General features: G+C 39.1%; 2 protein-coding genes across 26 annotated transcripts in view; both read right to left on the bottom strand.

The window, feature by feature from the left end:
• EPB41L2 (erythrocyte membrane protein band 4.1 like 2) overlaps positions 1 to 22191 on the bottom strand; it is a 267535-nt gene that overhangs the window by 88728 nt on the left and 156616 nt on the right. For 17 of the 25 annotated variants that reach the window (XM_027086494.1, XM_027086522.1, XM_027086469.1 and 14 more), the window contains 8 exons: positions 21237 to 21324; positions 16569 to 16721; positions 15965 to 16062; positions 11438 to 11610; positions 7301 to 7473; positions 3119 to 3154; positions 2805 to 2867; positions 729 to 875 (listed from right to left, as the gene is read on the bottom strand). In XM_027086494.1, the coding sequence (XP_026942295.1) occupies positions 729 to 875; positions 2805 to 2867; positions 3119 to 3154; positions 7301 to 7473; positions 11438 to 11610; positions 15965 to 16062; positions 16569 to 16721; positions 21237 to 21324 (931 nt within the window). The remainder of the gene's footprint in view (positions 1 to 728; positions 876 to 2804; positions 2868 to 3118; positions 3155 to 7300; positions 7474 to 11437; positions 11611 to 15964; positions 16063 to 16568; positions 16722 to 21236; positions 21325 to 22191) is intronic. The other 8 variants (XM_027086586.1, XM_027086594.1, XM_027086603.1 and 5 more) reach the window with 3 other exon arrangements.
• On the bottom strand, positions 4186 to 7289 carry LOC113609411 (band 4.1-like protein 3). The gene has a single exon (XM_027086620.1). It carries the CDS (start codon positions 5620 to 5622, stop codon positions 5056 to 5058), a length of 567 nt encoding a protein of 188 aa, XP_026942421.1. The 5' UTR covers positions 5623 to 7289; the 3' UTR covers positions 4186 to 5055.

The raw sequence follows: 22191 nt of genomic DNA, 5'->3' as shown, positions 1-22191 counted from the left end.
CCCATGAAGTTCTTGGTTGACAACAGGAGAGATTTTGGAGCATCAAAAAGAACAGATATAGATGAGAATGAAGAAATATTTGGAGAACATATTCTAAAGGCAATGCTTATAGTGGTGGCGGAGAGAAATAAACCATGGAAAGAAAAAGAATGAGTTTGGAGAGATGTTATGGATGAAAATGTTCTTAAAGTACTAATCTACATTTCATTACTAAGAAGTTTCAGTATTAAGTTGTATAATTAACATTTTACAAGTTTTCAACAGGGCTCATCAGTCTTTAAAGCTAAATTTAGCTCTTTATCTTCACAGTAATTACCTTAAACCATTCTAAATATGGTCTACATTCCTACATCCCTTTAATCACTAATTCGTTAATTATTAAACAAACTCTCTTATTTCAGAAGTCAATAATTAACTTACTAAATACAATATACATCAGTTTCTAGGTCGCCCTATGTAATAATTCATCACTACCAATTTACTTGAGTAAAATAGTGAAACTATTCTAAAGGTATTTCGAAACCCATACAATTTACCCAAGAACTACGTCAATAAGTATTATACATTATTAATAAATATTTAGTATTTTAAAAATTATTAGAAGTTACTTTTTTTTAAAAAAGGGAACATTTTGTAACGTCTTGAGAATCAACATAATAGATTAGCAACCTAAGTTTTACTGAACAGCTGGATTGAGACATACAGCCAACAAATAGCTAGTGACATACCCCTTGTGTCTGTAGGGACAGAGGTGTGATACGTCGTTTTTCCCATTCATTAGGGCGTGGTTCGGGTGTGGATTCCATAAAATTGCGCTTGAGTTCACTAATGCTAGCCTGGTGTTTCAGTATTTCTTCCTGGGCCTTATCCAGGTCCTAGCAATATGTAACGTAATAAAGGGGAAAAAATCCAAAAGGAAAAAACACAAAAAACAAAAAAAAAAACCCAATAGGATAAAAATAAAAAATGAAACCAAAAAATAAGACAAAGTAAACTTATGATTAAAAAAACATACTAAAGCAAGAAAAATGCCAAGTCTCAAAAGCCATATATCATCACCTAGGAATATGAGTTTGTCCAAATTTGAAAATAAAACCAATGTGCATTTTTTTTTATGATTCCTGTCTTAAAGGGTTCTGACTTCTTCTCTGTTTAGAATTGTTTAAGAAATCAGTAGAAGGAGGCTATGGAACTAATACTCAACATGGCCAATAACCCTTCTTTCTAATAGTTGGATTTGAAATGCAGCCCATGACTTTGTTCCTGCAAATTTACCTTTCTGATCAGGGTTACTACGAGAGTTGCACTCTGTAATATAATGAAGCAAGTGAAAATAGAGAAAGGTGGACTCAGAGCCCATTTGGCCTGACAGGAATCCAGTTCAGGATCATCCCAAAAAAGGGGGGTAGGGGGACCAACGGTTGGCTTTTTTCAGGAAATTCAGCAATGGTTTTTAATCCTTATGGAATAAACGGAACAGCTTCCAGAGGCTGCTTCTGTTTGGCCTTTCTCTAAAATAAATGAACGTCATATTGGTTTCACGTACTTGCCAAGCACAAAAGCCACCCACATACCAAACAGTCCTTATAAAAAGATGCGAGGAAAACTACCAGGTCAATTTTCACTGAAATAGCCCCTGACAAATGTCACTTGTGGGATTTTTTAGATTGGCCCTGAGAAATGATATTTGTGGAAATAAAAGGCAGTATTCAGAAAACAGTTTTAACTGAATTTTAAATGTTTTCTTATATTTCAAAAATCATGGGGCCACCTGTGGATTATAGCTTTCAATCCCACTACTCCCAGAGAAACAGGTCATGCATCTGATTAAATGAGATATTCCATATGCATGCACAAGCATAGTAGCTCATCTATGAGCTGCTATCGCCATTTGCAAAATCTCATGAAAATCTAAAAATCTTTGCATGGCATGGAAACATGACTGTGGCTTGAGATCGGCACATTTCTTGCACTTGTTCAAAGCAATGTTACGTATTACACTTCAGAGCATTTTAGTAAGTTATGCAAAAATACATTTCCAACAGTTATCAAAGCTGCTGAAAGCAACCGAACAGATTAGTCAAATTACTGAGGATTGCAGTTCTCCACCGAATACACTGCCATGTACTACCCAAAAAGAAGGGGGGAAAAAGAAACAAAAAACCGTTCTCGTGTGACACGGGGAATACAATACATTTTACATTCCTAATTGGGTGGCTAGGTTTTTTTTCCTCCTCTTTTCTTTCTTACTTTCTTTCATGTATTCTTTTTTTTTAATCAAAACAAACCCATTAATTAGCATACTCCCAAATGGAAGATTTTAAGTGGACCACATTCCTAACTGCATGGATTTTGGCACTCTCTCGCACCACCAAAAAAAAAAAAAAATTGTGGACACAGGGCCAAATGACTTAATGCCAGATCGACGAATATTTGTTCTGGTGAACGTGCATTAAGGATGGGATCATGTTACTTCAGACTCTAAACCCTGGAGATAACCCATTAGGAGAAAATAGGTTTACTTGCAGAACTTCAAGATTAATGAATAAAAAGTTTATTCATTTGATTACACAGAATTTTTTTTTTTTCCCAGTTGTCACTTTGAGAACTTATAGTAGATATATTCCTACCTAAGCCACTTTAGAAGAACAAAGCTGGACTGGTAACATGCACTCCCAAGGTGAACTTCCCCCATGCATTTCGTGCACTGTGCTTGAAAGGTGCCAGCCAGCCTGTGCGTGACCCCCCGTTCACAGCAGCCTGGCAGCCATTAGGACAGAGTTGTTTTCTTAAATTATACAAACCTCCAACATTAAATTGCTATGTCTGACATAAATATTATCCCCTTCTACTCTCAAGGAATTTTTCTGTGAAATTAAATCACACACAGGGGGGAAAAAGGCAAATAAACATAAGTGTATCAATCAGCAAGCACCAGAAATGACTCAGAGTTGGATAGTCCAAGACATTAAAATAAAATAGGAATAAAAATCTTAAGAACCTAAAGCCACAGCGAGCAAAACTCACAAATAAACCCTAAAAGTGCTCCACCCCCCACACAAATGATAATGGCAGGCAGCAGCTACCAGGTATGTAACTTTGGGGGGAAAATATCCACCTCCTCCAGTTGTGTTTCCTCCTCTTCCGTCTTCGCCTGGAAGTCACCCAGCAAGCAGCCGGAGAGAAGGGGAGTATTAGTGGAAATGCTACCATCAGTGCAAAGAAGCTGTATTGAACTTAAATGGTGAACCAGCATTACCAACCTTTACTGTCTGGCCCTCAGAAGATGCAGACTATTAAGCCACTTTGGTCTTTCTTCACCTACAGTGTTGCACAAATGATGGAAATGGTCTTTTGCAAAGGTGGAATGGAGAATGGAAGCTTCACTCTTTCTCAGTCCCTAGATTATGCGCTGCTTTTTAATATGTTTTGACTCAGGAATGAAAACATGAGAGTGTAAAGATGGCATAATTCAATCTGTTCTAACTTGAAACATCTAACTCAACTAGTGGTGAGGGCAAAGTGTCATGATGTAAATTTTGGCTTTCACTTTCTATCAGGGACAAATGTTCACCCTATTATTTAGTTTTTTAACACAGATTTCTTTCCTTGGGGGGAAACTGGTTTATTTTGCTACTTTCATATAAAATGGTGGGTAGTTAAACACACTCTTATATTTTATAGCCACTTTTCTTTCATAAAATTCTTTAAGCAAGAATACGTTTTCATAGTTGGACAGTTATCTAATGACCCAAAGAATTAACCTGTACATTTCAAACTAACATAAATACTGATGACTACTGACTCATGGAAGGGAATAGCATAAAAGAAAAATATTGGTTCGGATACCAAAGGAAAAGAGTTTAACCTTTACATGTTCATTTATAGCAGGATTATACATATTCTTTTTCTCCTTTACTGTAATAGACAGTGTCAAATCCGAGAGTTCAAAAGTGCTTTTATTTTTCTTAAACTATTCAAGCATTTTTGAGAGGTAAGCAGGAACTCAGAGTATCTTTTGATCAGCAGGGAAAAATTAGACACACCCACTCAACAATTTGCTAAGAATCATCTTCCAATTCCTTGGTCAGCACTTAATTCTCGAAAATGTCGATCTGGAATTCTTCAGGTAACCTTCAGGAATCATGGATTCTCCCACTACGCCTAATTATCTTCACAAAAACAAATCAAAAAGTACTACACATGTAAGCACTGCTTAGTACTGCAGAGGTAGCCCTATATTGGGGCAAAAATCCTCGGATCAAACCAGACACCTAACTTTAAATAAAAGAACACTAAGAGGTCCAGTCCAACCTTAGTGCTACAGAGTCCAAATTTTCAAAATACTATGGTTCATTTTTCATACATATTTGTTAAAGAAAAGATAACAGAATAGTATCTTCCTTACAGAATACATGACGGTGACTCTTATATAATATATGATTTTGAGTTAAAAAAAGAAAACAAACTATCTGAACTTCATCTGGGCTCCAAATGCTACAATAATAGGGAGACAAGGAGTTTCTGAGATTAGACCTATGCATGTCAGGAGTAAAGGTCACAGATGCATCCTCAAAAATGCAAGAACAAGCTTGGCTTTCTAACAGAGAAATAATAACACTAAGGAATTCTACTAATACATATCGATTACAGTTATGTCCAGTGCATCCTAAGTTCTATATCAAAATAAAGTTTCCATCCTAAAGGAACAGCATTAACATTTATCTGCAAAATGGACAGACCCAAAACAGATTATTAAGGGCAACTTAGGTCCCCCTCTCCTTGTTTTTATGGCCTAGTATGGTTCAGGTATTTATAAAATAATCCTACAACTTTGCTCTTAACTTAGAATGTGTGGACCTAGTCAATTAATATCAGTGGAGGGGAAGTGTTTAATTACACTTATTTCTCATGTACTAAAAGGATGTGTGTGAAAGTGTAGAGATCATACTAATTTGAGGTTAACCAGTGATGGAATTTATGCACATGTTTACACTCTACATTACGAAGGGTATAAGATGAAGTGGAGTGTGGTTGACCGCACAGATTTAAAGCTCATGTAGGAGAGCCAGCAACTGCTTCCTCTTCCTCCGTTTTGTCATTCAAGTCACAGTCATAAGAAACAGTCAAGGAAGCAGCTTTTGCCTCCAGATAGTAGAGGGATAGAGCCAGAGGAAGGGAAAAGGTGAGAGAAAAAGGCACTGACTGAGAGGCAGAGAGAAGGAGTCCAAAAATGAGGATGAGGGAGGGAAGGAACAAAGGGGAGGTGATGGGAACACGGTGCTGGATGTCGGTGGGGAGGAAGGAGACCCAGGCCTTGGGGAGGCTGGGGAAGGCAAGGTACCCACCATCATCGAGCAGTGAGGGGAAGCGAGGTGGAAAGCGTCTGCAGAAACTGAAGAAGCGCCCAAACTCTGAACCCTTGTGCTCAGCCTCTTTTAGAGGCTTCTCGTGGGCGGGAGAACAGTCAGTCTCAGGAGGGGCTTCAAGAGGATCCAAGCCAGAATCACAAGCCCCCCGCTCTGATGTTTCGCCCGGGGAAGGGAGCTCTAAGCTGTCTAGTGTGATCTGATCGGCCTCCCCAAAGGGGTCTCCCTCCCAAATGTCTGAAAGCAAGTCCATTTCTGGGGCTGGCAATACGTGTGGGGAAAGAGATGAAGCACAGCGGATGAGTGGTGAAGGTGGGCACGTGGAAATAAGCTATTCTCAAAGCAAACCCATGGTTGAATGTGAAATTACACAGCGGATACATTCAAAGGAGAACCGAAAGCAAGAGAGAGAAAGAGGAGAGAAGAAGTGGGTTGTTAGTGAAAACGTTTACTCAGAAGGATTGTATTAACACAGTGTCATTAGAAACTGAATTAAATGATCCATTTATAAAACAGGAAAACTGGACTACTTTTATCACATACAACTTATAGGTAACAGGCTGATTTAATTATTAATTTTCAACTGGTTGCAAACGGATCCTATGCAACTCAAATAGCATTATTACTTTTGAACCTGGTCGCTGACAAACCCTGAACGCATTAGTGAAAAGGCCAGTCGTTTACCAAAAGCAGGCAGAATTTCCCTTGGAATTTAAAAGAACTTTTCTTTTGTATCACATTATCTAGGCAGAATGGAACACAGACTTTCTGAGATTCTCAGCTCTCCTATTTCTGATGTAAGTAGCCACTCCTGGGTGTCTTGGTAGCATAATCATAACCTATCCTGACAACTTTTCAGTTACTGATAGATACCTTGTTTGCTGTGATTCCTGTTACTTTAAACTAATTTTTAATCAAATCCTTTGTGGAATATAATATTCACAAATTTTTTAACAAAGGAATGAAGAGGATCTAATGGCACGTGCTACCAGAAGCATCTGTCCTTGTAGCATAAGACAGGGCCCCCAGGGTGCCTGAGCCCTCCTCTCTGCTGGGTTTGGGGGCTGTCAGTGCAGGAAATCCTGAGACACTGGCAGTTACCTCATCTAGCAAGTTCTTTATAAATTCATGTTGCACATCTTTAAATTTTTCAAAGTTAAAATTTTGAAAACATTATAAATCCACAGGATGATTTCATTTCTTTTTCATGTTTACTTCCAATGTTACCCATTCAAAAGTTGCTTTGTGCAGACATGGAAAAGAGATCTGAAGAACTCAAAGCCACTTCAAATCAACTTCTAAGTGACTATACTTGCCCAAGGTAATATAAAATAACCCCGGCAAGTTTGAAAACACAATACAGATTACTTCTCTGTTCACTATGGTATACACACCAAAGAAGACTGAAAGCAACACACCATCTTCTCACTCAGTATTCAAAAAACAATTACTTAAAACTTTCTTCTTCATCAGTGGTAGATTATTAATGAAAAATCGTATTTTTCATAAAGACCACCTTTCTTCTTTTAAAAAATTCAAGTCAATACTACAATAAAATAATCAAGACATAGGCTACACATTAAAATTTACTTGAAACAAACCAAATATGAATTTCAAATCATCACAGCTTTTATAATTGGGGGCTTAATTAAATAGGATAATTATAAGGATGGACAAGAGACCAATAAATTACTTGCTTGTATTAAGGTAATTTACGCTGAAATATTTTGCTCTGAACACCAACCAGAAGAAGGTTAGAGACTCAGTCCAAACCGGCAAGGGCATACACATATTTGAAGTGGGAAATTGTATCAACACAGAACATACAATGGCTGATTTTAAGATAAGTGAGTTCTGAAACAACAAATGCAATAGACAGCCTCTTGTCTAAATACACATTTAAAGCCACGTATTCAACTAATTAACCATACCTTTCCTTCAGTGAGTTGCACGTGTGGGGTTTTAGCTGGGCTTCTAATGTCCCTGCTGCCATCACCATCTTGTACCACAGCAGGGCTCACAGCTCCAGGGCCACGTGCTGAAACCTCCCCAGCAGGGCCAGGAAAATCCTTCGTAAGACTTCGGTCCACACCACCAATCAGAGCTAGTTGAGAATGATCATACAGATTGCTTTAGGACACTTAAGCGATAAAATTTGATGAACGCCCTGCCTTCCCAGATAAACAGGCACCTTATAGACAATTAACAGAAATGGGAACACTGTTTGATCATGAAAATAATGTATCAAATAAACTCATGTTTAAACTTTTAATAAACTCTATAAGTATTCTGAATTGTAACCCAATAAATTAGACCGAGCTCTCAAGTCACAGATTTTTGAAGGATAAGACACTGATCATAGAATTGGCCAGTAGAAGGAGCTCTAAGGCCAGATGAAACACCAGAGTCAGGGTACTACGTCAGAATTACAAGGTGAGCAGTACTTTAATTCTCTGGAGTCTCTTTAATCTTGCCTGAACTTATTTCTGAATCTACCTATTGCAACAAATAATTACCTAGTTATTAAAATGATTTGCTTCAATAAGTTTGAAGAATTCCTCCATAAAGGAACCTTTAATTAGAACACCAGTCGAAATTGCAACAAGACAGTAAGAGTAGATTTTAGAGAATCAACTTCTATGTTTATGCTAATATTTTTCATTTTTTCTAACCTCCCTCCTGAATGCCTCAACTTGACCTACAGTAAGTCTAATACATAGAAACCCTCTGCCTTAGCAAATCTGGCCTTACGTGTTCCCTTCGTCTATCTACAGATGTGCAGGAACATATATCGTGTTGACATTTCTGTCATAGGGCAGATCAATCCAAGATGGCTTCAAATCTCAACAAGGCAAAGTGAGTAGCAACCGGCAAAAGCCTCTGTCCATCTGTAGTTTCTTCCCCAAAGAAGAAACCACTGAGGTCATTTCACCAGCATAAAACGCGCTTTCCTGACACAGTGTGGCTTGCTCTGGCCCCATGCCCCTAGGGAAGCCCACTGTTTAACTTTAGGCTGCAAGCTCTTGGAGGGCAGAGACTGTGTGTGACCCACCATACTGAACTTGGGCAACACCTAGACCTCTAATCCATGTGTTACTAGAAGCCTCTTAATCCACACCCCTCACCTGCCCTGTCCAAAACTTCCTTCTTCTCAGTCTTGACTTTTTGCCAAATACACTCTCATGCTTGCACCCAGTTACTCAAGTCAGATACCCTGAAGCCTCTTCCTTTACCCCTCAACAACCAGCAAGTCCAATAGAGCCCTTGGATGTATTTCTAAATGTGGCCGCTTATTTTACCACCCAGGTCCCTTTTAAGGCTTTCAGGGCTCTTAACACTCATACTTTGGAAAGCCCACAACAAATCATATCAAACATTAAAATGAATTCACATCATACATTAAATATAATTATTTTCTAGGCTTTTAACTTTTAAAAAGACTTTAACAATTTTTCCTTGGAAAGTATATGAGTAACTCTTTAACCTATGATTATGGTTTCTAAGCGCCCATCATGCATACTCAGAGATTTACTGCAAAATGAGAAACTCTGACCTAGAAATGGCTTCAAATGTAATGATATCAAAATTTTAATGAATATCCAATTTAAAGTTACATAAGGAAGTTGGCAAAATATTGACCCTGCATACTTTTGTTAAACACTTAATGATTTCAGTTTGCAGCTAATAATTTTTGTCAGGTCTTAAACCTTCTCATCCTTCAAGTCTCAACTGAAATGGTTCTTCCTCAGATATGCCTTCCTTCCCTGATGACCCAATCTGTAATGCCCGATTATACTTTCCACTTTCAGGAAATCATCAGTTCCCCTGCTCTCACGTGCATCTGGGGTGTTAATGCTCTCAATGACTGATTTGCCTCCTTTCTGGCTTGAATAGCAATCTTGGAATCTCACTGTTCTAAAATAGCTATCCTAGATTAATTTTTATTTTGACATTTGATCTTTAGATATCACACTGATTTTTACCTTCTACATAATCACTAAAAGACTTAACTTGTCAAATCTTAAAGTGAAGAATATTTATGTATTTAAATAGCCTGTTTAAAAACAGGAGAAAGAAAACATAACACATATCAACAACAACAACAAAAGGTATATGGATGGTGTGGTGGGGAAAATAGAGCTCAGTACCAGGTTACAGCCTAGCTTTGCTCTGGGGGAAAAAAAGAACATAAGCCCTATCCAAATAGTTCCCTGTCTGGTCATGTATTGGCATGAAAAGCCTCCTATTTCTCACAACAACACAATAATCCTTTTGAATGGCTGGCCCATCTGATGAATTACAGTGTCCAAAACACAAAAGGAAAAATAATGGATTACTGTGCCATGTTTGTTGCTTTTACTTGTGAAAATCATTGTTTTCAGATACGGACCCACTATAACCCTCTGCGCTAACTGTGCATACAAGATGGTGGGCTTCCTTGAGCACAGTTTATATACCTCAAAGAAAAAGCAGTAGTTTACTGCTCTTTTTAAGCCCTAAAATTCTCAACATGAGAGTTATAAAAACCTCATAGTTTAAAACAAAGGCTAAAAAGGACAGTGTTCCAGAAAGAGGAATGATTTCTCTCAGGCATTAAATGACACTGATCACATTTATTCAGCACTTGTATAAATTCTCTGTGACAAGGGGCAAGACTTGTAAAATATTTACATAACCGGGCACATTTTTTGGATTTACTTGGAAAAAGTACTCAGTTGTTGATGAGCTAAAAGATACTCTGACAACTATCACGCAGTACTAATTCACTAAATTTAAATCACTGCATTTGGGAACGTGGACATTTATTTGAACCACAATTTATGATTCTGTTGCACATTTTTTTCTGTGGTCTCATAAAACTATATGAAAGATTCTCCAGAAGCAAGATTCAATAACTATATGTACCAAAATGCCCACCAACAAAACTTGGGAAGTATCTGTGTGTCTGGCTGGATCTGTTTTCTAAGTTTATTCCAGGAAAAATAGATCAAGGCCAAGGAGTGTCAATTCTTCACTACTGAGAGAAGATTTTTATCTATTAGCATATCCAATCTGTTCAGTTCAGCTGATTATTTGAAACATAAGTTGTTCAAGTTCGTATTTCAGAAAGATATCAGTAATAACAATCAAAACCAGGTTTTTGCTGATAAACAGTAGTAAAATAGAAAATTTCCAATTTAGCATTACTACTTTTGTGTATATGTTTTGAGATTCATCAGCCAAAAAATGTTGGAGAACTACTTCTGGTAGAAAGGTATCCATACCAATTACTTGCTATTAGGTAGAAAGAAAAAAAAATTTTAAAGCATTCTAATATAAAATTAACCTCAGCTCTTTTATAGGAAATCTGCTATTAACCCAAAATTAGACAGGTAATAAGATATATATATAAAATGAAGGGAAGCAACATCAATTTATTTCCATGTGTAATTTATTTAAAAACTACATATATGTAGCTAAATGAGAATTCTAATAGAAAAAAGTTATACATGTCTCCCCTTGGATGTAAGAACAGATGACCACACTGTATTTCCTTTTTGTTAAGCACTGTATTTAAACTAATCCTTGGAAGCTGTGAATGGTTTCCGGTATGCTAGAATGTCTGTTAAGCTTTAGTAAGGGTTTTTAAATTCAAAAATGTGATGATGCAATGGATGTTTTACGTTCCTTTGAATAGAAGTTCTATATATGCTATCACACCAAAACCCCTTGGAATTACATGTTTGCCATTACTTAACAAGTTCAAGAAATTAAGTCACATAACATATATCACGATTAAGTCAGACCAGTAAAAACATCTGTCCAACATCTCATCAACAAGAACTCAACTGATATTTGTGTGTATTTACAGTGCCAAGAAAATTTACGTTCAGAATGACAACTTCAAAACACTATAAAATTATTTTCTTATGAGTGTAAGTAATAGTATTTTATTTACTCAGGAAAAAAGAATGGTTCTCCCTCTAGGGTATTTCTGGGGATCTTATTAATAAGTAGATCAACATTTTCTGATCCCACTGGATTAGAGAAAGATTAATGGAATCCAGAATCCTAATAAGTGTGTTTACCTCCATCTAGGCTCCTGGAGACCCGCTTACTAGAAGTGCGTTCAAAGTGCGGTGCCGGCCTGTCAATGAGGGTGCTGGCCTGGCGGGTCTGCGCTTGGGTACGGCCGCTGTAGCGGAATTTGGACCCCAAGGTCAGGAACTTGGCCTTTGGTGGCTGCTCTGGAGACACGAGCCTGTGGTGGAAAAAGGGAACAAAATTAGACTTTATGGATTTTTTTTTAACTTTGAAACTATATATTTTAATATCTCATTTCATTAAGTATGATTATTTGGTCCAAAAAATGCTGCCTAAACTTTCTAATAAAAATCAACATTATTTATAAACCCTCCTATATACAGAGCTTTATGATAATGATAGATGAATAAATCCTCATTCACATATTCATGAATAATGTTTTCCTCAACCAGAGCAAAAACGCAGCTGTTTTCAGTGTATATCAAAGGTTATTTATTTGTATTAACTTAAATCATTTATATAAACACATATGTCTGAATTCTTGCTCCAAGCCAGAAGTGCCAAGTAGCAATCCATTGCCATTAGTAATTCTTAATATTTATGTCTATTTCTCTGGGAAAGAACGTCTAACTCAGGAATCTGTCCCATCAAGTGATGCTGTCCCATGAAGAACACCGCACAGCGGATCTGCAGGGATGACGAACACCCTTTCTTGCCAGCACAATTCTCCTGCTTAAACCCCAGGTCCGTAATGAATGAAGTACAACTCCTGATGGCAAGTACTTCCAGACTTATGTGAAAGCACCGTTTCAGTAAGTGAGCCAATCTTGTCTGGTATACAACTGAACTTATCTTGCCTTCACTGCCTGATGAAGAGCTGGCAAAACATCTTAACAAAAAAGATAATCCCAGAGCTCTTAGAGAATGTATTAAATAAGAAGACTGCAGTTGACAATTCCAGAATATGGAGAACTCCACCAAAATTTTTCCTATCATTATCCAAAGAGTGGTTTCTTAAAGAGTTCTTTACCGTTCCGAGTATTACTAGCATTTCTGCTCAACTTTTAGAAATCTTCTGCTTAACGAGCAATGAAAAGAGATTCAAGTCAAGGTAAAGCTACATGTAGTAATACAAGAGGTGCTCCCCCATCAGTTCAGGATTCTCGTCATATCAGCCCAGGAAAACAACGTGTTAGAATGAGACTGATGTAAAAAGAACTAATACGCTCTTGGCTTTAGTCTTGTCATAGAGGCTAGCAGAAGTGTTCCTTGAAAACTTCCATTTTCTGCCAATAGATTTTCAAAGGAGACAGAGATGATGTTGCTGAGAAAGCATAATCTGAAGACGTCAGTGCCTCAAACTGTACTTTGGGAAAAGCTCTATATTCTTAAATTAGAAAGCCGGAATACTAGACATTTAGACCAGAAACTAACTCTCGTCTGTGCTCTGTAATCTCTTTCTCTAACAGTGAATGAACCTGGGACGCTGAAAGAGTAAATGTCTCGGCACACTCATAATGAGCACCAGGGGCAGGGTGAGAAATGTGGTCACTTACCATGCACTGTCTCCTGATGGACTGAATATGGTGGGTTTCCCTACCTTGCAATCCAGCTAGCTATGGTTTAAGAATGCCGTGTAAGAAAGCAATGATGTATAGAAAAAAGGGTCATTGGCAAGCTTATCAGTGCAGTAATTAAGAAATGCTCATTCTCCTTGAAAAACAAGTTGGCTAAATCACATTTATTTTATCATGCATTCATGAAGCATGCCCTGTAGGTACTGGGAGATCAACAAGTGGACAAAAAGAGACATTTCTAAAAAATATCTCAAAGGAGAAACATGCATCATGACCCAAAAGGAAATACCCCCTCCTCCACAAAATTTTAAAAACTAAACAAATGACAACAAGTGCTGGCGAGAATGTGGAGAAACTGAGACCCCTGCATACTATTGGTGGGAATACAAAATGGTACAGAAGCTATGTGAGACAGTAAGGAGGCTCCTCAAAAAATTAAAAATAGAACCACCACATGAGCCATCAGTCCCACATCTGGGTATTTTTCCAGAAGATCTGAAATCAGGATCTCAAAGAGATATTAGCATTCCCATGTTCATTATACCATGAGTCACAATAACTAAGATATGGAAACAACCTCACCATCCATCTACAAATGAATGGATAAAGGAAATACAGGATATACATACAATGGAATACTATTCAGCCTTTAAAAAAGAAGGATATTCTGCAGTATGTAACAGAATGGACCTGTTACATTCTGGAATGTAACATCCTTGAGATGGAATGGCCCATCTCAAGGAGGGACCTTGAGAACATTACGCTAAGTGAAACAAGTCAGACACAGAAAGCCAAGTACTACATAATTCTACCTATATGGTGTATCCAAAAGAGTCAAAATTCACAGAATCAAAGACTGGAATGGTGGTTACCAGGGCCTGGAGGGAGGGTACGACGGGGAGCTGTTAATCACCAGGCAAAAAATTTCAATTAAATAAGATAAATAAGCTCTAGAAAGCTGCTATACAACACTGTACCTACAGTCAATAATAATATATTATACATTTAAAATTTGTTAAGTGTCTTGCCACAATAAAATAAAATTATTTAAAAAGAAAAAAAAAAAAAAAGACTAGAGGCAAACAGGAGAGTGAGACTGGGTTATCTGCTACCCTTCTGCAGGTTCACTTTAGTTGACTATATCTCAACCAAAGGCCACATCTTCCCAGAATGAGCAGCTCCATATGAGGATTTTCTCTTACTTCCAGTTTACAAAAAATATAAATCCAAGAAATACAAGGAAAATATTTTAAAGGCAGATTTAAGTCATAATGCAAAAGAGGGAAAATCATTAACTAGAGGATTTTTATTCTGTTTATGTCAAACTGAGATAAAGTGCTTTCTTGCCCAACTGGCATTGGTGACCACATACACAAAGTATTAGATTACAGATTAATTTTCTGATCACAAAGAAATCCTTAAGCAATTAAGCTACAATTAAACAGAAACTAGTACCAAAACAAAAAAGTGTTGACCACAAACATTTATGAGTTCTCTCTAAAAGAATCTTTTTGGTGATTTAAGTCAATGGTAATATGACTCCTCTGAAATGAGTATATTAGAGCAGTTTTGAAAATAAATAGCACACTATGCTACAAAACTAAGAAAAATGATGATAATGATAAACATTATTTCATACCAGAAATGGTTCTAAGTTTGTTTCACGTGAGCTATATCATTTAGTTTTCAAAACAACCGTGTAATATAGGCACTATTATCATTACCACCATCACACAAATGATGAAAGGGAGAGACTCACAAAGGTTGAGTAACTTACCTACAATCACACATCTAGTATGTGGAGGGGCAGCATTAGACCTTAAGAGTGCAAAGCAAAAACTTTAAAGATGAAGGGTCTAGATATCACAGCTATCTAGACTGCAGTAATAGGAAACTGAGGAAACAGAGAAAAGGAAGATCAGCAAACCACACTTTGCTAAGAAAAGCAATGTTAGTAAGTATGCCCCTGAATAAAAGTATGAAAGGAGACAGGACAAAAGCTGTAGGAGGCTAAAAGGTCTAAGGAGATCTTCTGGGGTTTTTTGGTTTTTCAGGGAGCAGGACATGGACATGTTTATTGGCCAAAGAACTCATCGAAGCCACCCACTGGGGGCACATGATTTACAAAGCACAATCCTACCGTGAGGCATGAAACAAGGGATCAAGGTAGAGGAATAAAAGTTCTATATATGCTCTTTCTTGAAACAGGAGAGGAAGAAAAGAATGAACGAAGGGAGAGGGAAACGATGCTAAATTATAGACAAAAAGAGAAAAGGAGAAGATGCATGAAACCAAGAATGCTCACGACCCACAGCATCTACCATCAGCACACCTTCCAATGACGGGCATCTGAGCAGAGGGGCCAGGGTGCCCTATTCCTCAAGAAGACCAGGAATATTTGTGATGGTGGCACTAGGATCCAGCTGACGTGGGAAATGATCTCTCTGCAACTGCACCAACCCAAAGCGCTGTGTGACTGTGTCTGTCTGGATAGTTATGCTATTGAAAGCAACACGTGGTAGCACAGGTATAGAAATGGTGAGGTCGGGACACAGGACTCATCCAGGACCAGGAGAGTGGGGGCTGATGTGCAAAAAGGGACAGGGACTTAGCAGGGAGAACACTCCTAACACAGTAGCAAAGGGACAGAGCACAGGGCTCAGGGTTGGTCTGGCTGGGAAAGAAGTAAGACAGGAGGGAGCTGATAAGAGCAACTAAGTGAAGCCTAAGGTGAGTGACAGTGAAAGAGCGGCAGCCGGGGTGGGAGGGTATGCTGGTGAAGGGCAACTAGAGTGAGGGACCACTGCAGAGGCAGAGCAGTTCTGAGCCAGGACTAGCACGGCATGGTGACAGAAACAGATACACGAAGAGGGAGAGCAAAGAACCATAAAGCAGTTGTAGCTGCGTCTGCCACGCTATCCACTGCCCCCTCCTAGGATCTAGAGGGTACCAAGATCTGTTTTCATGAATCCCAAGCTGTTTTCTCAAAATTACCTGTAGAAAGTATGATGTTCCACGCACACTTTCCATAACCTTTTCGCTGCCCGATGGTTTGGCAGTTTAAAGCCAATGGTGCTCTCAAACTGTTCCAGCTAGAAGAAATCCATAAAACAAATTAGCATATCTCCTAAGAGCTGATTAGAAGCTACTGAAAAACATGGATTATTCAGATATTTCACTAAGAAGTAATTGTTCTTCTTGAAAAAGGGCAAATATCAACTACTGACATAAATTAGCTATCCCTCAATGTCCACTAAAATTCATTTTACCACCTTCCCATCGATCTTGACCACTTAGCTGATGCAAAGATAAAAGAAAAATGAGCCCCCCCCCCAGATGTGGCAGGCACTGACTACTTTTCCTTTTCTGTGAAATTGTGGCTGTTGCTTGTTTTGTTTTGTTTTGTTTTATCAACAGGAATACATATATGCAAGTTTATCATCAAAAACCCTCTTTTTTTTTTTTTTACCATGGAGGAATAAATAATAGTTCATTTTCTTAACATTCAATGGAAAAGAATTCTGGTAGTTCGTGGCCATAAAGGAGAACACTGACAAAGCCCGATTAGATATGCCAAGGGCTACATGACTCTGCTTACCTCTGCTGGCCTAACTTTTATGTAGAAGTTACTGCGCTTATAGGAGATTTTCAGGATTTTCGGCCAAGCAAAACGATTGATTCTCAGTCTGTCTTTGTAGATGAGAAGCCCATTAGCACACACGCCCAGCTTGATGTCCACGCCTTCTGAGTCCTGCCAACCATAAGCCATTTGACCATGGTTAGAGCTGTGAAAGTTATATAGGTAGGGAAGTCAATGATGCCCCTCAAACCATGATCAGGAACGCCAATTTAACAGGTCTGTATTTCAACTGCAGTGATCGTACACAAGTTAATAGAAACAGTAGGACATACAACACATCTTAAACCTAGATATTCCTCTTGAGGGGTCAGATTTGAGATATGGCAACATGACTACAGGACACAACATTCTTCAAAAGGCCTAACTAATATGTCCTCGAGCTCGGCTGTAAGAGCTAAAAGGGAGGAAAGGAAATAGACCTCAATTTAGACATCCTGAAGATACAGGAGATAAAACATGTTTCCTAGAGGCTATTCCAGCCCCTGGGGACAGTCTGTCGGCTTACCCTAAGGTGCAGTCAGCCATTTTACTGTAGGCAAATTTATCTCAGAGGATTATGCTAGCTAACAGCTGTTAAGTAACATCTATATGCTGGAGAACACCAACTCCTCATAGAAAATTTCTCTTCTAGGCTGACGGTGTTGAAATCTTTGAATTCTTCCAAGCAGTTTTTCAATAACACTAACTGCTGACATCCCATTCTCATTGCAACATTCCTTTGGCTGGCATATTTCAAATAGACTACAGACTATTCTTGAACTTATTGTTTTCTTTCCTCGGCGTTTTAATTTGGAAAAGATGACAATCTAGAATAATCGCCAGCCTGAAAGATTTTTTTTAAAAATCAAATACATTTACAGACAAAAGTAAAAATCTGCCTCCTCACATTTCAAGTAGTGGTTGAAGATCTAATATGTACAATATTCAAATATCTTTAAGAAGAACTAGATCTCATTCAAGATATGGAAAATTGAAGATTATTATTCAGGGATATTCACATTTTTAGAAATCATTAACAACATGGAACAAATTCTCACAAAATATGCTGAAACAAACCCCACATAGTCTAGGTTCGAGTCAATAAAACTAAAACATTTCAACTGCCTTGTTACTGAGAACCATTTAACGCAATTTATTTCAGTTTTTTAAAAATAGAAATACAGTACTAGGTAACTGATGCCAATGGCATTCACTGCTGTGATATGTGAACAACTCATATACAAATAAAATTACATTAGACCGGGGCTTCCCTGGTGGCGCAGTGGTTGAGAGTCCGCCTGCCGATGCAGGGGACACGGGTTCGTGCCCCGGTCCGGGAGGATCCCACATGCTGCGGAGCGGCTGGGCCCGTGAGCCATGGCCGCTGGGCCTGCGCGTCCGGAGCCTGTGCTCCGCAACGGGAGAGGCTACAGCAGTGAGAGGCCCGCGTACCGCAAAAAAAAAAAAAAATTACATTAGACCATCGGAGCAGGTTTAAAAATCTCATCTACAAAGGTGCTTTATTCACCCATATCCTGACAGCCACAGTTCTCTCTAGGAACAGAGTAAAAAGCCAGAGTGAACCAGGCACAGGTGCCTAAGCAATTTGGCACCAGACACAAATGACGTGTTTGCCCAAAATATCACTGGCCAGGGACACAGGGAGCAGGCCGGAAGATTACCCAAGACAGCATGTTCTCAGCACAAATAAGGAGGCAACCCTCATTTGAAACATTAAACAAAGCTATCTCTAGTGTGAGGCAATCTTTCAACAGGACATTGAACCTATTTTATCTGACTGAAAAATAAACACAATCTGGATCCAAGTAAATCAGCTGAGGTTCGATTGTTCCACATATTGTTTTACAATTATCAGTATTTGTGTGAATAGAAATTACAGATTAAGGGAAAGAAGTTAAAGGGAAAAAAAGCATGCTTTAGTTCTCCATATTTGACTTCTGCCATTCAGCAACAAAGTCAGAAAAATAAACTAATAAAAAAGGAGCATCTTGGGCTTCCCTGGTGGCACAGTGGTTGAGAGTCCGTCTGCCGATGCAGGGGACACGGGTTTGTGCCCCGGTCCGGGAGGATCCCACATGCCGCGGAGCGGCTGGGCCCGTGAGCCATGGCCGCTGAGCCTGCGCGTCCAGAGCCTGTGCTCCGCAACAGGAGAGGCCACAGCGGTGAGAGGCCCGCGTACCGCAAAAAAAAAAAAAAAAAAAAGGTGGGGGGGGCATCTTCTCCACCTTGCTCACTGCCTTAGGAAGCTACCCCATATGGACATCAACAGGATCCCGCTCCCACTGACTTCAGCCAATGGTAAGTTCTTGAAGAAGATCAGAGACAGGGAGGAGGGCAAGGAGGTCAGGGTTTTTAATACCCAGACTCCTTCCTTGTGTGGTCACATCACGGTGGCTATCTCCTGGACCATCGCAGCTCCTCTCAAGACAGCCCTCTCCACACAGATCGCCCCCCCTGGGTTCTGGCAACTACTCTTTGCCTCACCCCCCGCCCCCCCACCCAGAGGGGTTAGGAGAGCTGCTGTTACCAGCTCATGGGCATCACTCTATTCTTGTGGTTTCCTTCTATCTTTGTCAAGAGCCCTTTTAGTCAACACCCTCACCTTGTCCTAACATAAGTGTGCCATTAAGGACTCTTCTGACGATAAAATATTAATTAAAAAATAATTTTAAAATATGATCTCAAGGTAATGAAAAACGTATACAGGCACAAAACTTTTAAATACATGAAAAGTTCTCTTACACTGCTACAGATTTTTTTCCCATGAGCTGCAAATATCTTGTGCATCAGATATTATCTAAGTCCACCAGATGATAAGTTGAATGAATGCGCGTTATTCTGATTTTTTTTAAGTGATCTACTCCTAACCACACAGCAAGAACTGAAATTACACTTATAACAAAACCAGCAACTTTTTTACTTTTCTAACATACAACTTCAAAAACAAGAATCCCGAAACCTTCCAGGACTGTCATCTGAGGTCTGCTTTCTCACTAATGATCAACAAAAGCAGCAGATGTAAGATTCACGTGTGGCAAGAATAACAGGGTTCAGAGGAGAGGTGGGCTCTGGGCGTCTTTCTGATACCAAATCTGCTCTGTCCTCCCTCCCTTATTTCTGTTTGCCTGCTGACCCAGCCTGTCCCCATCATACAGAGAAATGAGCTACAAGACACTCAAGTGTGGAGAAGATCTGTTTTACCTCCCAGTAGGATTTATCAGCAGACATCACACAGATGGGACTACTTTACACTATGTGGCTTGAGGCAACAAGCCAGATAGTGTAACAAGCCATATGCATTCTGTTTTATGTAGTTTTCGTAAAAACAAAAACATCCGACCCTTAAATGAGATAGTGTAAGTGAAAGTACTTTTAAAAATTAAGTGTATACAGCACGTAGCAGTTAAAAAATGTTGCTGCCAAAGACTATTTACTAACATGGAGAAGTGTTTATAAGAGCAAGTTTAAAAAAAAAATTTATGAAATAATACTCATGGTATAATCTCATTTTTAAAATGTGAGTTCAACTGCTCAGAGATTTTTTTTTTAAATAAAACAAGAAAATACTAACAGTGCTTGTTTCTGCATAAAGACATTTCAGTCTTTTTATATTTTTCTGTTCACCTCTATTTTCTAGGATGAAGATGTATTACTTTTGTAATAAGGAAAAATATTTAAAGAATAAAGGAAGGCACAGAGGCAAAAGGGGTGCTTTGCAAATATGAAGTACTATTAACACAAAAGCAAGAATTAGTAATCTGAGGCCAAGGGAAGGAAGATACCTTTGGGTGATAGGCCTTCCTAGGGATTTCTCACCAAGGGACGGACGGGTCCTTTAAACGCAGGCAGCAATAGGTTCCCTCTGCATGTTGAGCCGACTCTGGACATGTTTTTCAAAACCAAGTGCCTCTTTCATCTTGTCTCTTGTACTCCCCACCTACTGCTCCCGCCCCGACTCTCCCTACTACCTGATCATCCAAACTAGGATCATGAAGTAGGTGATGTTTGTTGCTGGCATCTTCCTCACCAAACCCTGCCTCTCCTATCAGCTACCTCCATGATTCCATTCTTTTCCCACTGCTCACATGGGACAGAAGGTCTAATTGCCTGGAGCCTGGGCCAGCACAGTGTATCTTACAAGAAGTACAACAGACCTGTAGGGAAAAGCCCAACTCTAGGGCTCCTTCACCGGCAGTTTTTCGGAAAGTGGTCATATCCATGCTGCCTTGCCCTTTCATGGTGGCTAAGAGCTGCTCTCCTCTCCCAGGACACAGGTGGGAGACGGGGCTGGGACAGAGGCAGCACTTGCAAGAGCAAAAGCTGGGACAGAATAAAGGTAGGACGAGGGGTAAAGAAGGCTGATAAGGTGAGTCTTACCGTAAGTATAGGTGAAAGGGTATCAACTTAAAAGACCAGGAAAAGAAGAAAGAATAAGAGGGAGAATCAATGACCCCTCCCCACAACCATAAACCCCCCCCAATTAGAAACCCCAAAGAAATACAGTCCCTTGGGTGAGGGTGAGGATCCTTTTCTGAAAGTGAACTAGGCTAGTCTACAACTGGAGTCCTCTCAAAACTTCAGCCAACAGACCGGAAAGAGGCCCCCTTTCCGTGCCACGCACAGTACCTTGGCATGATGCAGGTCGACTCCATACATGGAAAGCCTCTTGGCATTTTCTAAGAACTGAGAATCAGCTTGTGCTGGAGATAAACCCCTAAGAATCAAAAGAAACAATATTATCTTACTGGTGGATGCAAAGCAAATGTAACCAAACTAGAGAAAGGGGTGCATGAGCTTGGAGAGTTTGGGGTGGAGGGAGTAGCCCAGCTAAATGTGCAGACGAGGAGGAATCGGGGAAGAAGGCTCAACTCTCAACCTCCAGCATTCTTCTCTTAAGATCCTCCGATATGAACCTACTCACTGCAAGGATGTGTCCCTCCACACTTACCCTTTTTATCTTAGCAAGTTGCTTTCACTTTTTTCCACTACGGAAAAGGCCCCAGCAATAGTGGGTACAACATAAATTCATTTTTAAAATAAAAGAATAAAAAAATAGAAAGTCACTTCATCTTTCTGAAATAGACAAATTCTCTCCTTAACCTTATTTCATTACTACTGACGACACTAAAGATGAGAAGTACTTGTGCTTGATGTTACACCTGACATGTCCCAACTAAACAAATTTTAAGCTCCTAGGAACCAGGGCCCCATTAATTTTCATATTCCCCACGGCATCTACTGAACAGACCTGGAATGAAGTTAATAAGAAAATATTTAAAGTCAAATACTGCATTTTTTTTTTTTTTTTAAAGAAAAGTCAGTGAAGGCAGTCTGTTTAAAAACATCTAATCTCTGAAAGTTCCTTTCAAATCATTTCAGTCAAAATTTTTGAAAACTTCAATTCTGCCATATGGGACAAGTTAGAATTTCGTAGCTGGGAGCTTTAAAAACTCATGCTTAAGAGAACCATTTGTTTTCACAGATATAAAAGTTCTCAAAGTGTAACATGGTATTTAAGTAATTAATAACCCTCAGTTAAACCAAAAGTCACCTTCTGTGGATAGAGAAACCACCTGTAGAT

Source organism: Aethalodelphis obliquidens, unplaced genomic scaffold, assembly GCF_003676395.1.
Source record: "Aethalodelphis obliquidens isolate GAN/ISIS:26980383/991018 unplaced genomic scaffold, ASM367639v1 scaffold3, whole genome shotgun sequence".
Classification (NCBI taxonomy): Eukaryota; Metazoa; Chordata; class Mammalia; order Artiodactyla; family Delphinidae; genus Aethalodelphis; species Aethalodelphis obliquidens.
This window is presented reverse-complemented; position numbering and strand designations above follow the sequence as displayed.

What these genes read in the sequence shown, in the direction of transcription:
- LOC113609411 (XM_027086620.1), bottom strand. Translation starts at nt 5,622, where the DNA reads ATGGACTTGCTTTCAGACATTTGGGAGGGAGACCCCTTTGGGGAGGCC.